Source organism: Ruditapes philippinarum, unplaced genomic scaffold, assembly GCF_026571515.1.
Source record: "Ruditapes philippinarum isolate M1 unplaced genomic scaffold, ASM2657151v2 ctg1234_1_1_1_1, whole genome shotgun sequence".
Taxonomy (NCBI): Eukaryota; Metazoa; Mollusca; class Bivalvia; order Venerida; family Veneridae; genus Ruditapes; species Ruditapes philippinarum.
The window spans coordinates 213,052-233,458 of NW_026866730.1; the positions used below are offsets into that span (position 1 = coordinate 213,052).

A 20,407-nucleotide genomic window follows, 5' to 3' on the forward strand; every position below is an offset into this window, starting at 1 on the left:
AAATATTGTGAGATTTAATATGTGAAAGAAATTTAAAAGTTGCTTCTGAAGATTTAAGTTTTAAACTGTGACCCAATTATAAGATAACATTTAGTGTTTTATGATGTATTTTCTTTAATTCTTGAAATTCTTAAACAAGTTTAGATCGGAACTGTCTATATATAATATGAATCTGTCTAAAAATTGTGTCAGTATAGATTACTCTTAAAAACATTTGCCATTTAATCATAAAAAAAAAAAAGAATGACTGTCCTAAAACGGAGTTGTATTTTCCTTTAGATGTATGTAAGCGCTATAAAAAAGCAGTCATTGGCGTTAATTAGGGGGCTTTTGTCAAAGCAAGAGGCATACATTTAGTGGTTTTAGGTTCAGCGTAAGTTCTGTAAAAGCTCTCTAGAGGCAGAATAATGTCTGATTAATCAATGCAGTCATTGAATGAATTCCAATAAAGCATTATTCAATCAAGCAGTGTTTTATGTAGAGACTTTGTAACTGTTACTCCAATTGTTCCGTTTGAGTGCTGCAGCGTATGAAACTGTTACTATAGTAGATGTACGAAATTATTACAAAATGTTACGAATATTACGCCAGTTTTGATCGCATGTGGAAAAACAAAAACTTTGAATAGAAGAATATTATGAAAGTTTTGAGGGCACGATTGTGGAAAAATTAATTTTCTGTTTTGAAAGCTCAGGATATGAAGTTTGTTTCTTTATAATAGTTTTTTTGGGGGCCAGGATTTATTGAATACGGAGATTTTATATGGTGTCAGTAATATTGAGTTTGAGCAAGTAGGTTTCTTTTTACATCATACAGCCATTTTGCTTTTTTAAAAGCATATCTCAAATGGATAGATGTAACATTTTATAAGCCTTATTTTGTTATACATATTATTGGCATGAAAGTGGATTTTTAACATCACTATAAACATTAGCTGTATTTTGCTACATATTGACTTAACATAAGTAATACATGTATATAAATTATGCTGATATCATTAAGTTAATTAACAGTGATAATTTATAAATATAACAGGCAGCTATACCGTACTGTATGTATGTATACTGTTTGACAAGAATTTGTTATCTCTTTAAAATAATGCCATATCTGGATTATATAGGACTTTTGTATAACCCTTCCATTGCCTTGATGGACTGAATAGGTTTTATTTTTGGCATTCTCCATTAATCAAAATGAAAAATTGGTCTGTGAGTCAGGTGAGAACACATGGATATGCTGGCAAATTTATATCTTATGGTAGTGGCAATTTGGCCGGTTTTTTGGTTGTAGAATATTTCGACTGGTTCTATATAAATAAAAAATTTCAGTTGTCTGTTTTATTCCAAGATAAATAATTCAATTGTGGTAGTAATTGTTAGGGAACAAAAACTCTAGTGCAATGTCCAACTTTATAAAGCCAGGTCACAGTGCAGTTGGATGTGCAGGCTGGTCTTCCTTCATTATAAATTGGTTACAAATGCAAGTCATTATAGACTGGTGGTAAATGCAAGTCATTTATCATAGAGTTAATTTTTTCAGGTTATTCTTTTAACACTTGTAACATTTCCTTATAAATTATTCAAGACAGCAGCTAAAATGGTTAGTAAACTCAGTGAGGTAGTGTATCAAAGTTTACCATATTTTCAACACAAATGAGTCTCAATTTCTGACAAACAAGTCTCTATCTAACAAATGTCTTAAAAGCAGGTATCAAATATTTATAAATTCTCAGAATCAAATTGATGTTAAAGCTAGATAGAATGAGTAACAGATGTCAATAAAGTTAGGGGGCATGGGTAAACTAGTTAGTCATCTAAGGGGGAAAAAACACGACACAGTTATATAAGCTGCTCTGCAAGTAAGGGGAATTTTTAATGGGCAAATTTTGTTTGTTTTTAAAAGGGTATAGTATGGTATTGCATTTTGTATATATTGACTTGTCTGTAGGGTAATGTCTATACATTAAGTATCGCAGGGAAATAAGATAATTATTGGTATGTTCCAGCAAACATAATGGAAATTATCAGAATTTTCTCTATATAAGTACAAGGATGTGAGCGAGCCTTTAAGGCAGTTGTAGAAAAATAGCTGATTGGAAAGGATTATCTCTTAATGAAGTGATTGTCCGCTGAGTAATGAAATACACTGTGCTTGGTGAATGGTATATGCAATTCTATTACAATGGATGGAGAACCAAAGGCCACTAAAAAACCACTGTCATCAGCCTCGGCAATTATGAATAGACATCATAAAAAGAGGAAGAAGTGGTATAAAACATTTCTGCATGGAGATGGAAAAAAATCTGACAGAGAGACAATTGAAAGAGAAGAATTAAACAAAGGCGTCAGCAGGTCGCTGGAAAATGTAGGTCAAATGAACATGTCGTTGCTTGGATTTCAAGGTCGTGCATCTTCAGCATCGTACCTGGCAAAAGATGATGACTCAGTGTCTATTTCAAGTAGCGAGAGTGATACTGCAGAGATATTAGGTTATCCTTTACAACGGAGACAATTGCAAAGAGCCGAGAGATACTCGTCCTCTGACAACGAAATGACTTCAGAAAGTGATTTTACTGACAGTTGTATCAATGAAAGTGATAGTTATCAAAAGCAAACACTTGGCAAGACTGAAAGCCTAAATGAAAAGACAAATACACCAGAATCTGGATTTTCAAACATACTGAGTTATCTGCCCCTGGGTTTAGCTCCGGCAGCTGCCAGGGGCTCTTCTGATTCCCTTCTCTCTCAGTCAGAGGAAAAGAAAACTTTGGTTCATTTGATTGAAATAGCTGCTGATTCTGACCAGGTAAGTTGATATATATCTGCAATTTTTTGTTCCTTAGTATGATACCCCAATTCTTCTAAAATAATGCAAGCTTTAAAGTGATGAACGCTTCTTGTTTCAGTTGTCAGTAATTCAAATATTGAGAGGTTATGAATGTGACTAAAAAAGTGTAGGAGCGCACCAGTATATACCGGACACGGCGCTTGAATGATCAAATTTTAATGCTTGAATCTTGCCTTTTCAACAGCTGAAATGCTTTTTCAGGCGTTTAATTCATCTCTTCACACCGATTTATATACGATCATAAATAAAGTAAGAATCAGCAAAAAAAGTGATACATTTATTTTTCTTCCTTTTAATCATAATTTCTGTAAACGTCAAGCACTGTAGAGGGTTAAATCCAGAAGTTATAGTGATGAGGACATGTTTAAAGATCCTGTATGTTTTTTGATTGATATTGTTACTGTGTGTATACCACACTTGCAAAAAATTATATATATATATAATTATGCAAATAAAACAATATTCAAACATCGAAGAATATGTAAAATGTGTACTGCAAATATTTGTGCACATTTTATTTAATCAATCAAATTATATGCATTCATTTCTTATTGGAAAATTTGATTAGAATTTATAGAAAAGAAATTTCTAATTACCTCCCTTTATTTACATGAAATGTTAAATTCGGTAATATTTCTATAAATAATGCTTGTTGGGAGTTACAATATTGACAAATATTTGAGCATCATATTTATGAAATAAAACCATGAAAAAATTGTGTTACAGGATCTTTAAGACATCAAAATAACAAAGAATGAAAGCATACAGTTTTTCTTTAAAGATTTTTTTAAGCAAAAGTTAGCATGCAAATATTCCGAGTGAAAAAAAAAAAAGCAAACAGAGATTGTACTTTTTTAGACTAGAACACGAGTTAATGTGATCTAGATTTCGAGATCTAGTTTTCATTGGATATAAAAAAGCCATTCAATCTGGTATGAATAAAACATTTGAATTTATGGAAGCCAGTCATTGATTTTAAAGCAGAATTTTAAGGATAGGAAACTTGATTGATTGATAAAATCTAAAAATACATGATTTGTTTTCCGCTGGAATCCAAAAATATACTTTTTTCCGCTGGAATCCTTATACCTTTTACTAGATAAGTTATCATGATTGAATTGCTGACTTTAAGGCGTTGTTTATAAAATTTAGTGGTTTATAAAATATAAGTGACATAAAAGACTTCAGTCATATTGTAAAACTCCAGTCTTTATGTATGCAATGTATGAGATATGTTGCAATTAAAATGACAAACAGGTAATTTTTGTAAAAGAGTGTTTTCTGATTAAGGAAATAGTCAAACCACATAATACAAATGCTAACAGAAGATGAAATAAAGGTTTTGTTGACTATTCTGTACAATATGAAAAACATATCACTGGGTTCATATCCTAGTGTAAAACCATATTAGATGTCAGATACTCCACTGTCTCATCAAGTATAAATTTCAGCTGGGTACAGTGGTCCAAATATTGTATATTTCTGTATTGTAAATACTTTTGTCAATTACGTAACAAACTTGTTTGATTTTTGAAACTGGATATTTCATATCAGTCCGATATGATTTATACCACTGACCAATATGATTTATACCACTCACCATAAAACTGTATTTTTTTGACTACTTTTGCCTTTCTTCTATTTTTACATGTCTATTTAAACAAAGCAAATTCTCAGATATCATAAACATATTCTGAATATTAATACATATTGACCTTTTGACCATTCCTAAAATATCACTTCAAATTCATATTTGAAATTATATTTTTGGAATTGTCATGAACATAGTGAATATTATAAATAATAAATGTGCTTCAATGAGTTTATGACAGTACCTGAAAAGGAAATAAAAGAAATATATTTGAAGCAAGAAATGAGTTTCTAAATTTACATCAAAATAAACACCACAGGTGATTAAATCTCCTTGTCTATTTTAGGAAAAAATGATTATTTTGTCAGTTCTAAATAAATAATTTTTCAAGGAAACTGAATGTATATTTATAGTGTCCGAGTGTTTGTTATTGTTTGAAGTGCCACAAAAGGGGAAAAAATGACCTGAAATTAGAAAGTTTTTTTAAAGTTGAATAAGAATTGCTAAATAGTGATTTATTCTGTGATTTAAGTTGGCTTTATTTTAAATGGATTTATCGATAATAGTTAAGGCTAGTTATGTATAATTGGACATTGAATTTGGAATTGATTTGAGTGTATACATAATAATAAATGCTGCGATGGAAAAGTGAAATTAACACAAAATTAAAGTTCAGAATAATTAAAATGGATATAAATTTTGTGTTAAAATGATCAAACAGATTTTGCCATTAAAGAAAGATGAATAACTGTCATCATATCTTTATATTATTAATTTAATGGAATAGATGCCTCTTTAATTATCATAAAGTATAGATACACCTAGATAAAATGACTAATTTTAGCTTGTTTGGAAGAAAAAGGCCAGCTTTAATGATTATGCTGCTGGGTTGTTGTTGTTGACTTCAATGTAGCTTAATAAAATATAGATATATTAATTAAATGCCAATTTATTTTTTCGTGATGTTAAAGTTATCATAGTTTATCGATACTTTTAAGTACTGGGAAGTATAATGTTAAAAGTTATCCTGATGATAAAATAGCATTAGATGGCAGGAACGGAAACTAATAAGATCAATAGTAATTGAGAGATTTAATCATCAGTCACACATACATAGTTTAATGATGACAATAATTTACTATTATCTAAGAGAGGGAGAGAATATAGTTCCAGGAATGGAATAATGATTACATAGATACACCCACTAGATAAGATAGAGAATCTAGGGTTTACCATAGATTTATGATGGTACATTGTGACACGACCTGTATTTTATACTGCTATAATATAATACTTGTGATTACCATAGATTTGCCTGAAATTTCATTCCTTTAGTTGATAATCAATGTGACAATATGCCTACTGACAAGTGTAAATGGTGATTGTACTGGAAAAAGTCATAATAATTTTACATTCTGTCATAATTATTGTTTTTCAATTCCTTACTTTGTGACACATAAATAATCAATAACTTATGTGTCACCCACCGAAATTCGTATGTGACCGGCACTGGAATTTGAATTAATATTGTTTATAAATCATAGGTAACATTCACTTAAAGTTACATTTAATAAATTTCATAAAAACAGAAGTAGCGACATTTCATTAATAAATTGGGTTTCATATCGACTCAAAATCTTATTTTCGTGTCCAGACAACAAAAATGAGTTTTATAAGCATACAAATGTGCAACCTCATTGTGGCTAATTCGGAAGTTCAATTTCTGTTTGCATGAGAAACTCCGCCTTCAGATCATCCGTACATCAATTTTAAATCAACAAACATGACTATAAGAAGCAATCCTAAATTAACGGTATATTTCCGCATTGTAACGGATATTTTCATACAAATTTAATCTTTTTTATGAGACGATTACTTTTTCTGAACCCAATGCCTAGTGCACCATGAAGCCTAAACGGTTAAAGTGTGTTTGCACAAGAAAATCTTATATTAGTTGTGCTGCGGATAGCAACTGTAACACCGTGACGTAGCGCATACACAAGCTGGTTATAGTCTTCATTTGCATGTAAAAATTCGTATACGAACTTTAGTGAGACCGTGGGGTTTTCCATTTAAAATCCTAATTTATGAACAATATTTGATGAGATTTACAACAATACTGTTGAAAAGGTTAATGAAACTATAGAATGCTTGGTTTTTAGGCCGACGGCAAAAATATTTTTAAATATTTATTTAATGTAGCTTTAAGTGGCAGACTCTTTTTAAATTGAGGCAGTCTTTTTATATATTATCCTAAACAGTTGTTGTTAACCTTTATGTGGCTTGATTAAATTGATCCAAGGAAAAACACTCATGAATCTGCATTTATTTCAATAACCACTTCAGAAAAATAAGTTATTTTGCATTTTCTGTACATTTGAGAACATTAATTTTTGACTGTGACTTGGCTCAGAAATATAAGTGAAAAAAAAAACAAATTTATTTTTGCTGATTTTTCATCTTGACAGATTACTTATATAATTGATTACATAAGTAATTACTTTAGTATATATCTACACATAAGACGAAAATTTACACATGTCATCATTTAAGATTTCACCATATGTTAGGTAAATAACATACTTATATATTCTTAAAACCTTACAACCCCCCCCCCCCCCCCCAAAAAAAAAAAACAACAACATAAAAAAGCACACAACAATTTGCTTTAGGGGATTGAAACAAATGTAATATTAAATGTTCATATAATTATACCGACTGTGTTAATTTCTTACATGTATGATAGTATCTCTGCATGTTTTGCATACATACATTTAAAAATTTTAACATTTTAAGAAATTGATTAATTCATGGAATTATAAATTTACCTTATTTTATACAATTTACCTTTAGCAAAATATTTCAAGAAACAAAATGATCATGTATACACAAGGAAAAAGGAAAAATATTGTTAATTTCATAGGAACATATTTGTGCATATTTTTTGGAGTATGTTTATAAACAACAGTATTACAAATATGTATGAATAGTTTGTTAAATACAGTTTGATGTGATCATCACTGGATGTGCTTGTGAAGATTCAATCTTATATTGTACTAAGGATATTGAGGTTGGATTAATGATTTAAGCTAAGGAGACAGCTTGATGGGATGAAAGTGTGTCAATAAAGTACTTGCTTTAATGAGGCAAAAACATATTTGATATAATGATTGATTAATTGATTGACTGACTACTAACTATATCAGTTGCTTGATTGATTTGTTGATCAATATGTTGATTGATTTGTTGATTGATTGATTGATTGGATGATAAACTGCTACATGACAGTACATCTAGACCATTTTTGTTGGTGAATGATTAATCTTAATTGATTGATTGATAAATTGATTGTTTGATAAATTGTTTTGATTGAGTTACATGATTGATTGTTTAAATGATTGATTGATTGATTGATCAATCTATGAACTGATTAATTGAAGCCATCAGAGAAGTTGACATAATGAAAGCATTAAAGGATTGTAAGCGAATGTCTGATGTATTGTTTACAATGCATAGTCGGTGTGATGACCTTATACAATTGTCATCATTGATTCAGGCATCTGAAGACAGTGATGCTGATGAAATTATAATATTAAAGGTGATTGATTGATTGATTATTTTGATTGATTGATTATTTTTATCTTAAATAATTAATTGATGCTTGTCCAAAAAATGTAATACAGTGTTTGAACTGATTTATTTATAGCTTTATTCAGCCCTTTTTACAGCTTTTCAGGATTTTGAATGTACTTCTTATTACATAATTATCTATACATAGTCATGTATTTATTTATTTGTTTATGTTTGATTTACAATTTAAGTAATTGATTCATAAAAAATGATCAATTTTTACCTATTTTCATGACCACATCTGAAAACAGTTACATGCACTGTAGGAGTTTCTTTGTTTATTGAAATTGATTCAAACATGTCAATTCTTTCTTCATCCTTTACCTCTCTAAACCTTTAGTCTGCTGGCAGCAACAAATTCAACCCTTACCACTAGTGCAGACCTAGATCATGCAGCACTTTTGTTCAGTCTGATCTCATATGATCTGGCACTTCTTTGCCGTCTGATCATGGTCTGCACTGTTGGCTATTCAGTGAGTTCAAATTTTGAAAATTTCCCTATAAATGATGAATGTTTTTGTCCAGACTTAAGATGAACAAATCCATTTTATATATTTAGAATAGTAAGGGTAAAATTAACTTGTCTATCTTTCATTCTGCACAAAGCAAATTTTTTAAAAATAAGTACTGACTGAATAGTGAACGGTGCAGATAATGAATAGAGTCCACACACCTAGATTGCACAGATGCTCCACATGGGCCATCTTGGTCTGCACTGACTGGTACATGGGTAGATAGCAGGCTTAGAGATATGTATTCGCCCATTGACATTGAGTCATATTACTGACTATATATGTATATAAACATGTTTTTCATTATAGAATTTTCTCATCAATAAATGAGAAAACAATTATTGTTATTATATATTGATTGATTGATTGATTGATTGATTGATTGATTATCATTAACCCATAACCTTTAAACTGCTGAATTTGTGTAATGTATATGCTTAGCAATGCATTTTTAATAGTCCATTTAAAGTTAAATGGATTTAAATATTAAAATAAGATAATTGAGGTCCAATAATATATAGACTGGTCAAACTCCACAAACATGCATACTGGTCTTAGGCTCAATTGTGGTGGCATTAAGGCTAATCACTCAGTTTCAACAGGTTAAGGGTAAATTTTACTGCATTTCTTATATTGACTAGTTTGCAGATTTTCATTTTACTTTAATGTTTCGTTTTTGAGGGAACTTAGATGATAAGTTCCAAATAAGGTATATCTAAGCCATTATAATTACCCCTTAAATATAATCTCTTGGATCCGATAGCCATTAACTTTAAATGCCACCATGGAATATAGAGTATGACCAGCCTTGACATAAGTGCAATTTGACCATTCTCAGTGGTTATATTCTAGTGACACATTTTTTGTCAGGGAAATTCTTTAAGGTTTTGAAGGAGTCTGTCACAAAGTCATTAGGTCAAAGGTCAAGACATTTTACAAGCAGCTTGTCCTGTACATTGATTGAATTGGTTCTGGAGATGATCACATGTTGGTCATAATGGAATAACTGTTATATCACTTGTCAACAAGTGTGATATTGATTCATGGAAATCTAACAGTCTCTGATCTCTTCTCCAGCCCTCTCCAGAAAGACATTGTGTGTAATGAAATTATGTTTTTTCTGTGGCAGATATATAGTTGTTCTTATTGAAGCTTATTGAAATCTTCACCAATATCCCACCACCTATGATCGTTCATAATTGGTTTCATGTTTTCTTTAACTCATATTTCATCATCATGATTTTTTTTTCTATTTATAGAGGAACTAATAATCATTAAAATTTCATTACTTCACCAATGCAATTGTTAGTTTTGTTTACTGTCACCAGAGTGGATTGTACAAGTTTGAAATTATGAATTTTTATCTATTTTCAGGAATCCTCAACAAGTGCAATATCTAACCGCCATGTCCTTATGCAACACCCCTTTCACTCCCTGGAGGTGTGGTTACAAGAGGGGAGGGATCTTGTGATCAGAGATAGTTGTGGTAAGTTAATTACTTTTACACTATATGAATCGTGTGTTCCATTACAATACAACACCCTTTCACATTCTGGAGGTGTGGTTACAAGAGGGGAGGGTCATCTTGTGATCAGAGATAGTTGTGGTAAGTTAATTTCTTTTGCTCTGTGTAAATTATGTGTCCTTTACAATGCAATATCCCTTACACTCCCTGGAGGTGTGGTTACATGAGGGGAGGGGTCTAATGTTATCAAAGATAGTTGTGGTAAGTTCATTACTTTTACTCTATGTGAAAATTATGTGTCTTTACAATGCAACTTCCCTGTCATTCCCTTGAAGTGGGATTACATTTGGGGAGGGATCTTGTTGTCAGAGATAGTTGTGGTAAGTTAATTACTTTTACACTATATGAATAATGTGTCATTTACAATGCTACACCCCTTTCACTCCCTGGAGGTGTGGTTACATGAAGGGAGGGATCTTGTGATCAGATAAGTGTGGTAAGTAATATATGTAACTAATATGTTTATCAAAATGATATCCTTTGCAATTCTACATCCATTTTACTTTCTTAAGATGTGGCTACAAATTTGGAGATGATTTGTCTCCAGTGACAGCTATGGTAAAACATTTATGTTCTCTATGTAAATCACAATATACAATAATACACCCCTTTCTGTGTGGTTATTACTTGGGAGAGATTTTGTGATCAGAGATAGCAGTGGTAATTTAGTTTCTAGTGTACCAGTTGTGTCCTTTTAAATGTAACACCTCCACCTTACTAGAGGTTTGGTTCATATGACAGATGGGTGGTAACTTGTAGTGAGAATAATAAACATTGTATGAAATTTGTGCAATGTTGAGCACAGAAATTAAGGCTTTTATTACACTATCAAAGAGGGAACTAAAATTCACTATTCAGATTTTACTCTAACAAAGCTTACAGACAAAAGAATTACTATTATAGAATGCAATATGTTACCACCGTCTTTGTTAGAATTTTTCTCTATTGATGTAAACTGTCTACATTTGTCAGACAAATTATTAGGCAATAAAGGACATAATCTTTTCACTGGACATATATTTGCCACCATATGTATAGATTGTTATGGCAATACGCCAGAAAGTGATGTCATAAAATTTGGAACATTGATGCGTTTATTATTGTTTTAGAGACCTGGTGAGACAAGGCTGAAATGCTTTTTGTTGAATTGTTAATTATTATTTATAGAAGTGGCCGGGTGGATAACGCCGCAGATTATTAATCTAAGGATTGCTGACCACATGGGTTCAAACCCTGTCAGGGCAAGCCGTTGTTTCCTTGAGCAAAAAACCTTAGTACATTCATTGCTTTAGTACTGGTTGGTTCCAGGAAAGGATTGGAGAGTGTTTCAATAAGCTTATAGCTTCCAACACAATCAAACTACAATAAATTTGTATAAACTAATTATTTATTACTAGAAAGAGTCAAATGAAACTTGTAACACTTAATTTAAGCCTGACTGCCAAAGCAAAATTGACATCAGACTTATGGGTCCTGAATTTAATAATTATTATTTTACACTGACAGCAATTTTAATTTTTTTTTGCAAACTAACATTGCCTTTTAACTTGCTAAAATTGTGTGTGGTCAGACTGCTTTGGCCTGACAGCGCTAAGAGGTGGTGTGGAGATTGGTAAATACTAGTACATTGTACAAGACCCTATTTATTTTGAGGTCAGTAACTAAAAATTCAAGGTCACGCTGGCTATGGCAATGACAAAGCTTGTCAGACCTGGCAATTACCAGAGAACATTGTTGGTCTATAGTCCTAAGATGACCACTATGAATTTTTGAAATGTATAGGTCAGGGTCACTGTGTGTTCAAGGTCACTAAGTCTAGAAATAGAATTTTCTACATGTCTCATTAGCACTTTGTTAACCATTGTGTCTTAAATATTTGATATGTAATGTGATCTTTTTGAAATGAACATTAACAACTAATTGGGTTTGAAGTATATGATGTCAAGGTCACTGGTCAGAAATTATTTTCACTACTTTTCCTTATACTTTGGGTATGTTTATTAAAGTCAAAACCCCCCTATCTGGATGGTTTGAACTATGGCATGAATGTTACAACTACATCTTAACTATTTTCTCTATTAAAAAAAACAAAAACAACAACAACAACAAAAACAAACACACAAAAAAATAATTAAAAAAAAACACTTAAAGGTGTTAAATTTTCAGATGAGATATTTTGTAAATTGACTGGTGTCATTTTGTTTGGTTGAAAAATTTACTGTCTGAGAGGTCCTGTAGATCATGGTGTCTGAGTTTAAGAATTTTTATAATCTTTACTAGACATTGAGGTAAATTATTGGTCTGACAACTATTTGCATTATTTTTGTCTTAGAATAAAACAGAAAATGAGAATTTCACCCACATATACTAGTGTAATAAGAGATTATAAATCAGATTGTAGTGTAGAAATAGCTAACCAGAATTTGGTAATAAAGTAATGCTCCATTTTACTTTTCCTCAAAATATTTTACTCTTCCTCAAAATATTATACTTTTCCGAAGAAGTAAAATGAACTATGTCAACACATTATTCTGTCTACTTCAAGTCCTATAATTATTACTTTTAAATTTTGCTGTTCTTATATTTGTTTATAATTTTGTCAATTCTGATTCTTGGCACTTATTAATAAATGTACCAGTATGTGTTGGACCTGATGATGATGTGAAGCATGCAGTCAATTCAAATCATCAGCTTAAAGGTCAAGGTTACACTTACTTGTAAATCTAATGATTGGTATAGATGGTTGTGTCTTGCCAGGTCTGTGTCAGTCATTGGAGGATTTTTTTTGAAAATTATGCATAAAATTTATGATAAACTAGTGCATTAAGCTTATGTGTTTCAGGCTAAAACAAGGTTTATAACTAAAAGGTCAAGGTCACACATAACTTGAAAGAAAATTTATCATAAAAGTTTAATGATATTTATATCTGGCTATAATATGCCTTTCATTAATAGGTGGATGTGTTGCTGGCAAGAATTAGGTCATAAGTAATTGTTATTCATGGATCAGCCCAAATGTCAAGGTCAAACTTGAATGTCAAAAGTCATGATATAATAGAACATTGATAGTACATGTAATGTTAAGTCCATATCTTTTCCATTCAATGACATTAAGGGACACGGCCTAATATGTTGTACTTTATGAGTGAGAAAAAGTTCCTAACTTAAAGGTCAAAGTTACCCTAAGACTGGGTAAAATTTCATAAAGGTAGTGCAGAAATGGGGGGAGCATTAAATTTTCTTCGTTTCAAATGAAAGTTGTTTCTTTTTGAAAGAAAACCCCAAGCTTATTATTTAGAAAACTTTTTAATGTGGAAAGTCTGAAATTGATCTCTAAAATAGGCAGACATTTTAAATTGAGTCTAATATAGTCTGATGTTCTAACTGTACAATGATAAATTGAGATTTTGCATGACTAAATGTAATACTTGAATGAAAATTTCCACAAAGTAGTCTGCATGGCTGAATGGTCTGAAATGCAGTTGTGTTTCATTCATATTGTAGTAACATGCTATTTTAATTAGAATTACATGTAAAGTACACTAATGCTGCTGGTACTGGAATCAATGTGCACGTGACTGATTGTTGTCAGAGGTTTAAATCATCTGAACTTGGGTATAATTACATATTGAACATTCTTTGATATTTCAATTGAACTCAGTATGTAAGGTTTTCCTACTTATACTCTTAGTAAGACATTATTTTTAGTTTTTGCTATTGCAACATCCTAAAGCAACTGATAATTCTTGTTGTTTTTCAAAATTATATTGTAATAATTGTTTCCTTTATCATTTTCCAGGTACCAGTGATCCATATGTGAAATTCAAACTTGGCAGCAAACAATTATATAAAAGTCGAACTGTTCTTAAAAACTTGAATCCAAAATGGGATGAACGGTTTGTGTTATCAATAGAAGATGTTTTCCGTCCAATTCTACTCAGTGTTTACGATTATGACCGTGGAAGGTTTGACGATTCCATGGGTTCAGCGGAACTAAATCTGGAAAACTTGAAACCAAATGAGTAAGAAATAAGTTTTTTATTTATTTTTCTGAGAAAATGTTTAGGTGTACAAAAGATGTGGTTGAGGCATCAGAATATCAGCCACCGTATAACCCTGCGCGATTGTAAGAGGCAACTTAATGGTTTTGAATTATTGGATTCTAATATGCATCTCTTAGCTCTAGCATGTCAGGTGGTTGACCCTTGTGTTGCTTTGAAGTTTGTAACACCTGAGTTTAGCCGAAATTATCTTGCCTGTTTTGGTGCTATATGACCTAAACTGTATTGGTGCAGAGTAGAACCAAACAAAACGATACAATACAAACGATGTGCAAGCACTTTAGAAAGTATGCAAAAGAAAGGAATACCTGTAAGAATACAAACATTTTATGTAATTTATTATACATGTTGACTTTGTATTCCTATTCCTTCAAATGAACTCACAAATATGTTTCATGGATATCAAGAAAATGTTTGGGGTTTTTTTTTTGTAGAATACATATCTTTTTTCCATAATTATGTGTAAATTAATGTATTTTTGAACTAAAGTCTAATTTGCCCAAGCAACCACAATGTACTAAGCTCTAAATTTTGTTTTTAGCGACTGCTTTAAATTCCCAGCGATCATTAATTTGTCTGATTTTTCTGTCTTATATCTTTACTGTGATAAGCTACTTTTGTTCAATGCCTCGATACATTATCACAGGTTTTAGATATGTTCTGTATATTTTCAAGCATTTTTAGTAATATAAATTTGTTCTATTCGTACAGGATATATTTTAAGTAAAATTTTTGTTTTTCAGACCAACAGATTTAGAGTTAAAGTTGTCAGACAAGGGTAAATCCGACTACATGGGTGTGATCAAATTACAAGTTACCCTTGTACCAAAATCTCAGGAAGATAGGGATCAGGTGAGAATTAGAAACTACTTATTGTGACAATTGGTTATAGCTCGGCTTATGACACCGGTGGTCAGGTAGTTGTGCATGCTTAGTGGATGAAACATTGTAGCAATTCTACTCTTAATTCTGGCAATGATACTGGTAGCAGTGCCTCACCAATTTGACCCTCACCGTGCCATATATCTTAGATGGACTAGTCCATCTTCTAATCAGGACAAAACCATTCATCATTTTGGGGAAAACTTCAAGTACGCACTTTAATAAGTATGTAATACAAAAGAAAGAGATAACTCTAAGAATGCAAACATTTTATATAGATTATTATACATATATTGGTTGAATCGTGAACAGTGCAGGCCATGATCAGATGACAGAGATGTGCCAGCTAATCTTGATCTGCACTGATACAATGGGTAGAAACAGTTCTTGCCACCAGGTTAGGTCAGTCTAAATGGATGCATGAAAGAAACCAAAATAATTTTGCTCACAAGTTAAATGTCCAACATATTTAAGCAAAATGCAAAACTTGTCCTTCATAATAAAATATGTGGGAAAGATTTCAGGGATACATGTATTTAAAATCCAGCATTTAGTATTATCCTTCCCTTTTGGTATTAAAGCTGATTGGAAGGAAAAACTTTTCTGCACCAAAAATATTTCAAGATACAAGACATGCTTTAATTAGATCATGTAAATGTGGCATCAGTTTTCTTAATAGCTGTCATAGTTTTGCAATTGCAGAAATGATCATTGAGAATGGATTCAGACAAAATGGTAAAGCGCAAATTTTAAATGAAATCCTGCTATAATTATGAAATGGACTTTTCCTGTAGTAAATGTAGACTGTTCCATTAATGATGTGGAGAATTTCAACATAAAAATTTAAAAAATGTAACCTTATTATATAATAGTAGTAGACTCTACTAAGATGCTTTCTTATTTTGAAACATTACATAATGACTGGTCTTTCACCATATCTGTGAAGCTGCAATGTCTCCATATAACCATAACAGTTTATATGTACCTATGAAAACTGCCCCCCACTGCCCCCCCCCCACAACAACAACAATTTCAAGTTAGAAATGCTAATTTATAAAGAGTAGTCTGCTGAGTTTTTAGCATGGCTTAGTGGTTGATGTGTCAGACTAGTAATCTAAGGATTGCTGACCGGGTGGGTTCAAACCTCATCTGAGGGCCAAGCCCTTGTTTCCGTGAGCAAGAAACTTTACACTTAGTATTACTTAGTACTGGTTTGTCCGATAGAGTGTGTCAATAAGCTTATAGCTTCCATCAAAATCAAACTAACATAAATTAGTATAAACTGTGAGTTTTAGATTACTAGTAAAGGCTTTATTGTCAGAGATTTCAAGTACGTTTGTTTCTGGCCATGGTTATAGTGGAAATAAGTATGAAATTTTACTATTTCCCAGTACGGTAATGATATTGTTATTGAGGCCAATGGCAAGATGGTGTTTATGTACTGTAAAAGCTCATGGTCCATTAACAAACTCGTATGATAAGTTTTATACTCTGAATCATTTATAGCATAAGCAGCGTGATAAATGATATTAAAATAAGTGTATCATGATAAGTATTCAGAAGGGTACTGATGAAAGCACAAATATTGAACAAACTGTATATTTCATGAATATTTAATGATAGTTATTTATTTTTATGATGTCCCTTAGTGCATCTATTCTTTATTTTCTGACTTTATTACCTCCCTTTACAATTCTGTTGAAAATGGCTGTTTATGTATATCTGTTGTTTTTGTCATTATACTAAACAAAACCTCTGCACAACACTGTAGTTAAAGGTCCATTTAGCCTACGAAATACTATCATTTTTAATTAAACATTTTTTTAGCTTGACTTGCTCAAAGTATGCTTGACTTTTTCATAGTTTTAAATTTTGAGCTATTGCGAAGGCAATGAAATCAGAAAGGGAAATAAATAACACAACTCTTATTTGTTGAGAAAAATAAATTACTACTAAATTGGAATATCAGGTGGCTCTGATACACAGCACATTTCAGATGGGTAGTCAAATTTTCTACAGCAAAACTTTATAAAAAAATATATGATATTTATTTATGCATGAATAGAACCTGTTGCTGCCAGTAGGCTAAGATTTGATTATTATCTTTTCTTATTGTATGCTAAGAAATCTCAGAAAAGCTTAATTGGACATTGAATATTCCCTTACTCTGATGATTTAATACATCAAGGAAGATTCTTTCCTCGAAAGTGACATGCAATAAATCTTGAAATTTACCTTTTCTCCCAGACAGTTGCTAGGTTACCTTAGAACGGCACATTGCAAGGAAAAGTAATGTTGCATGATGAATGTTTGAAAGTCTACTTCAGAATTTTGTGACAGTAGTAACATCCATGCTAAAATCAATATTAAACAATTACCGGGAAATCTGTTTCAAGCACCATACAGGTTTCAACACCCAAAGGAAACCCCAGGAAATAATTTTCCTACTGACAACTTTTATATATTCTGCAGTATCATTATGTTGTGATTGTCTTGGAATTAATTCTTGTTCAGCAAACACATTGCACTTCAAGGTAAGCTCTTGTGTTGATATTTGACTCTACATTTCAATAATACACATTTTAAATGGAAGAAGATTAGATGCTCTTAAAGGCACTGTATATTTAACTTTATAATACTGCACGTTTGTAATGTCCCTTTTCATTGGATAATCGTGACATTTATATAGTTTTATACACATGGCTGTTGTCGATTCATGAAGAAATCTTACTTTTTTCTCTAAAAAATGATGTTTGCTGTATTATAAATTTGTTATAAAGATTGTTGATAGGTTATATGGCCGTATATAAATGGCTGTTTGCAATATAACCGTAGCGGCTCGGGTTATATTTACAAACAGCCTTTTATATACAGCCATATAACCTGTCAACAATCTTTATAACTAATAATGTACATGTTAGAATGATGATTCTACTTAAATAGATGTGTTTTACAAAGGGGCATTCATGGCTAAGTGGTAAAGGTCTTTAGCTTTGGTCTCTTGCTCCTGACTGCTATGGGTCTGCCAGGTTCTCGTCATAGGGAGAGCATTATAATAGATTTGTAATCCAGGGATAGTTGGTTCAATCCTCTTGGGAGGCATAATTTATGCATGACAATTGACACTAAGTCTATTATGTCTATTTGTCTTGAACTGCTAAAACATTAATCATGTGGGATATTATTAAGTATAGTCCTTCACTTGGGGACAAATTGGTATTTACCGGTTAGTTATCCGGGAAAGCTGGTTATGTGGACCGTCTACCAAAATAATAGCCAATAATGTGTTAAAATAGATGTTAAAACAAATCAACCAAACCATTGATCACATCAGCCTGTGGACTATCGGCAGACAGTGAAATCCATAAGTCAAAGCTATTCTGCTAGCTTACAGAAGGTCAGTGGGTCTACTCAGGTTCTGGTTCATGGCTGAAATGAATAGGATAAAGGGCGCCTAAGGTCTTCCTTTACCAGTAAAGTTGGAATGTTTCTATAATTATGACCTATATTAAATCATGAGGAGCTAAAACAAACTGTTTCAAAGTCTTTTTTTTCCACAGAATTGTTGAATTTCTGAAAACTGTATTAAAAAAACATCAGTTTAATGTTATCTGAATAAGAGATAACCAAAATCAGTAGAGTAAACAAAAAAAAAAATCATTTTATATTTGTGCCTTTGAAGGTCATTGATAATAATATTTGACTTTTTGCAATTTTCAAGGTTTAACTACATGTATTTTTATGGTTCATTTTGTTAAAAGTATAATGGGCCTAAGAAATTGAGACCTGTCTGTGTTTCGAAAAGTTTTAATGTGGCTTTAAAACCCAGTCTTAAAAATGAAATAACAAAATAATAAAAATAATAAATAGGCATAAATTACGGAAAATTTAAGACATGATATGACATTAATATGACCTGAATAAGAACATTTTTATGAATAATTAGTTACTGTTTTAAAGATTAAAACATCTTGGTAGTTACATAAAGTACATTTTGTGCATGCTTAGATTTAATAAATGTTTTAAGATTACCGCTAATGTTTTGTTACTATTTTAAGAATAATCTTTTATGGTACAGGTGTAACAAATATCTCCATGTATAGCTCAGGTTTACTTTCATGGAAAAAAATAGTTTCAAACTTTTGGATTTAATTTTTCTTTTGCGAAATGTTTAAGAGATTATCCAGATCAGTGGTTAAACGGTTGGATTTAATTAAATTTGTGAGTTTAAGTTGTTGTTGTTTGTTTTTAACAGCGATAGTTTTATTTGGGTTAAGGTTTTAGTTCAAAATGTATAGAGTAATCCAAAGTAAACACTGCTACACTATTGAGATAAGAAGGAATTCTTTATTTTTCATTCATCAATATATGCACATAATTTTGTAATTTATAATTTAACATATTTCTTATTCAGTTAATTAGGAAGAAATAAAGGAAAACCCACACTATTTTTTTTTTTAAATAAAAAAACATTGAAAGTCCATGGAGAAGGGTGTGATTTTAGTTACATATGCATGCAAAATTGTCATGAGTGGGTTTACCAGCACCCTCTCCCCCATTCTCCGCCCCCTCTTTTTAACCCCACTCCCAACAGATATACCACTATAATTATATTCATGAATATGAACTTCAAGATAGATGAGTAAAGTTAACCCTATTTCTTCAAGCATCCACCTCTCTGAAAAACCTTAGGATTTTATAAATTTAATTAGTTTTTATTTCACCTGTTTGTTTTAATGGTAAAAGAATGCCTTCATATTTCTACCAACCTTTAAATGATTTGAAGTGTTCTGTCTTAGCATTATATGACTTAGGTAAAAAATAAATTATATAAATCTTAAGAACATTTTTACTTGTTTACATTGTTCAGATGTTGTTTATATCACTATTATATCAATGGCATAAAACATATCATTTATTGTTTATAGAAATACCATTTATATTTATGATAAATAGGTATAAATATATGATCGATACTAAAATGGAACATTCACCTTGACAAATCTACCTTTATTAACGAGGTTTTCAAATTTGAAAAATCCTTTTTATCAGATAAGTGTAAAGCGGGTAGGCTGGAGGTAATTTAAGTTTGTAACACCTAAGGATAGCCAAGATTTTCTTTCCTGTTTTGGCGTCAAATATGATCTAAATTGTGCTTTGTGCCATTAAACCAAACAAACTAACCTATGTTTGTGTCCCCACAGGGTAAGGCTGGAAATGGAGGTTGGGGTAGGCTTAAGGGGTTCAAAATCCAAATGTTGAAGTCTCCTCTAATACATGGTCAGGTCAGGAAGGGCTGGAGGTTATAAAAATGAATTGATTTTTGCATAAAAGAAGTGAAAAACAAAACACATTAAAA

General features: G+C 31.4%; 1 protein-coding gene across 5 annotated transcripts in view; it reads left to right on the forward strand.

The window, feature by feature from the left end:
- LOC132733523 (multiple C2 and transmembrane domain-containing protein 1-like) overlaps nt 1-20,407 on the forward strand; it is a 129,547-nt gene that overhangs the window by 84,403 nt on the left and 24,737 nt on the right. For 4 of the 5 annotated variants that reach the window (XM_060720180.1, XM_060720182.1, XM_060720181.1 and 1 more), the window contains 3 exons: nt 9,955-10,066; nt 13,905-14,127; nt 14,910-15,018. In XM_060720180.1, the coding sequence (XP_060576163.1) occupies nt 9,955-10,066; nt 13,905-14,127; nt 14,910-15,018 (444 nt within the window). Of the gene's footprint in view, nt 1-1,479; nt 2,806-9,954; nt 10,067-13,904; nt 14,128-14,909; nt 15,019-20,407 lie in introns of those variants that run through there. The other variant, XM_060720179.1, reaches the window with a different exon arrangement.